At 56.2% G+C, this 2212-nt stretch overlaps 1 protein-coding gene across 1 annotated transcript; it reads left to right on the top strand.

Annotated features, from left to right (window-relative positions):
• Positions 1-284: 284 nt before the first annotated feature.
• LOC129335294 (uncharacterized) lies at positions 285-1685 on the top strand. Its single transcript, XM_054987730.1, has 2 exons — positions 285-842; positions 975-1685. Exons 1-2 carry the CDS (start codon positions 285-287, stop codon positions 1683-1685), a joined length of 1269 nt encoding a protein of 422 aa, XP_054843705.1.
• Positions 1686-2212: the final 527 nt, after the last annotated feature.

Here is a 2212-nt window from a genome sequence, read left to right as displayed (position 1 = left end):
ACCCAGGGATTGGTTCTCTTCTCCCCGGCACAACTGACGTGGGGGGCCTTCATTTGTTCGCGTCTCGAAGTTTTTTTTTTAATTTCTTTCCCCCCGTTTTGCGCAAACGCGCAAACGCGCACATGCGCGAAGCCGCGGCATCGACGATGCGGTCAATGATTGGTCCGGGAGATTCTCGCGAAGTACATTGGTCGATGGTTCCACTCTAGATTCTCAATTGCTAATCTGGTACGTGCTGACTGTTGGATCCTGAAATGGCGCCCGGGAGAGAGCTTTTACTCATGATGGCGCAAGTGGTGATTCTCCTGCTGCAGAACACGGTCACACTTTGCCATGCGCATCTGCGGCACATTCTGAGGCGCAGAAGGGCTGCTCAGCTGATTTTCCACAGCGAAAGATTGGGTGCAGCTTCACGTAGGTCAACTTTGCGAGGGATCCGTCTGCGGCAGCGATGGTATGTGCTGGCGGACACCAGAGAGCACAGAGACTGCTGGGTATACCCCCGGAGCCAGGACTGGTGGGAGCGCATAGCCCTGCGTGTATGGGACGACACCCATTGGATTCAGTGTTTCCGGATGACCAGGGGGACCTTCAATGAGCTGGTGGATGCCCTGAGGCCGACCCTGGCACGCCAGTCCACCAACATGCATGAGTCCGTGTCCGTGGAGAAGAGGGTGGCGGTGACGTTGTGGTGCCTTGCCACTGGGGCATGCTACCGCGTTGCAGCGGATCACTTCGGCCTGGGGCTGTCCACCGTTTCAGATGCTGTGCTGGAGGTCTGCTTCGCAATTGAGAAACAGCTACTCTCGAAGACAGTGTGTCTCGGGGACGAGGTCGGGAAGGTGAGTGATGGCTGCAGGAGGGGCAGGCGGTTTGCGCAGGCTGGAACAAAGGTGGTTTGTGTTGTTCTCCGTGTCCCCGATGTTGCGTGACTGCGCATTTCCAATCATGCGTGTTTCTGGTCTCTGTTTCAGATAATGGATGGGTTTGCAGCGCTGGGGTTCCCTCATTGTGTTGGGGCGATTGATGGCACTCACATCCGCATCGGTCAGCCCCGTGGGAAGCCGGACCAATATGGTAACCGAAAGAACTACTCCTCCATCTTGCTGCAGGGTACAGTCGATCACACCGGCCGTTTTGTCGATGCAGAGGTGGGTTGGAGTGGCAAGAACCACGACGCCTTCGTCTTCCGCAACTCGGCTCTCTGTGCTGCAATGGACAATGGGGCTTTTGTGCCTGGGAATCCCTCCCTGACAGTGAATGGTGTTTCAGTGCCACCGCTGATGATCTCGGATGGTGCTTATCCAATGCGCCGGTGGTTGATGAAGCCGTACGGAAAATTTGCTGTCACACCACAACAGAAATACTTCGACCGCTGCCTGGCACGGGCCAGGAACCGGGTGGAATGCAGTTTTGGTTGTCTGAAGGGACGCTGGCAGTGCCTCCTCCATCGGCTGAAGGCCAGAGAGGAGAACGTGGTGACCATTGTTACCGCGTGTGTGATCCTGCACAACTTGTGCGAGGCCAAAGGACAAGCAGTGCTCGGGTCACTGACGGATCCCACGCCCTTGACAATGCCCGGGGATGGACTGGAGTATGGGGAGAACGACAGGGGGATGCTTGATGAGGGGAAGAGGGTTCGTGACGCGATGGCTGAATTCATGTATTCAAGATGCGGACGGTGATGCCCTGGCTTTCTTTGGGGGGAGGGAAAACTCATATCCCCAAAGTGCCAATATTGCAAGGAAAAGTTTGTCCTGCCAATAAATGCTTGTTATTGCACTCGAACAGTTGTCGTTTTCCTTGTCCGTTCCTGGGTGCGGGGGGGGGGGGAATGCAGACCCGGCAGGTTTTGGTATTGCCGCATTTGCGCACTAAGTGGCGATCATCTGCAACTGCGCAATAGCAGCCGAATGCGCAGTCCGTGCCACCGCACGTTTTCTGGTGGGCCCCGCTATGACCGCTCCTGCCTTGGGGGTAGTGTTAGGGGGTGGCTTTATACGGGTCACCGGCACATCTAAGCCGGTGACTACAGAAAGTGGCAAAGCCGTGTCGGTCACCCCCTTCTCAGAGTCGCTTGAGTGTTCTGCTTTGCGGAGATGCGCAAATGCGGCGATACACTCGTGTTGGCAACCCTTGGGTGAACACTCTCGGGGAGTGTGGGGGTGATCGGGAAAACATTAACGAGAAATACTGTGGGCTGCTGCACTAT

This window comes from Eublepharis macularius, chromosome 9 (assembly GCF_028583425.1).
Source record: "Eublepharis macularius isolate TG4126 chromosome 9, MPM_Emac_v1.0, whole genome shotgun sequence".
Classification (NCBI taxonomy): Eukaryota; Metazoa; Chordata; class Lepidosauria; order Squamata; family Eublepharidae; genus Eublepharis; species Eublepharis macularius.
The sequence above is the reverse complement of the archived record's forward strand: the minus strand, read 5'-3'. Positions and strand labels throughout refer to the sequence as shown.

Excerpts from the sequence above, each read along its gene's own strand:
- LOC129335294 (XM_054987730.1), top strand. The coding sequence starts at position 285 with ATGGCGCAAGTGGTGATTCTCCTGCTGCAGAACACGGTCACACTTTGC. Across the intron at positions 843-974 it reads TCGGGGACGAGGTCGGGAAG|ATAATGGATGGGTTTGCAGC; the intron begins GTGAGTGATGGC and ends TCTCTGTTTCAG.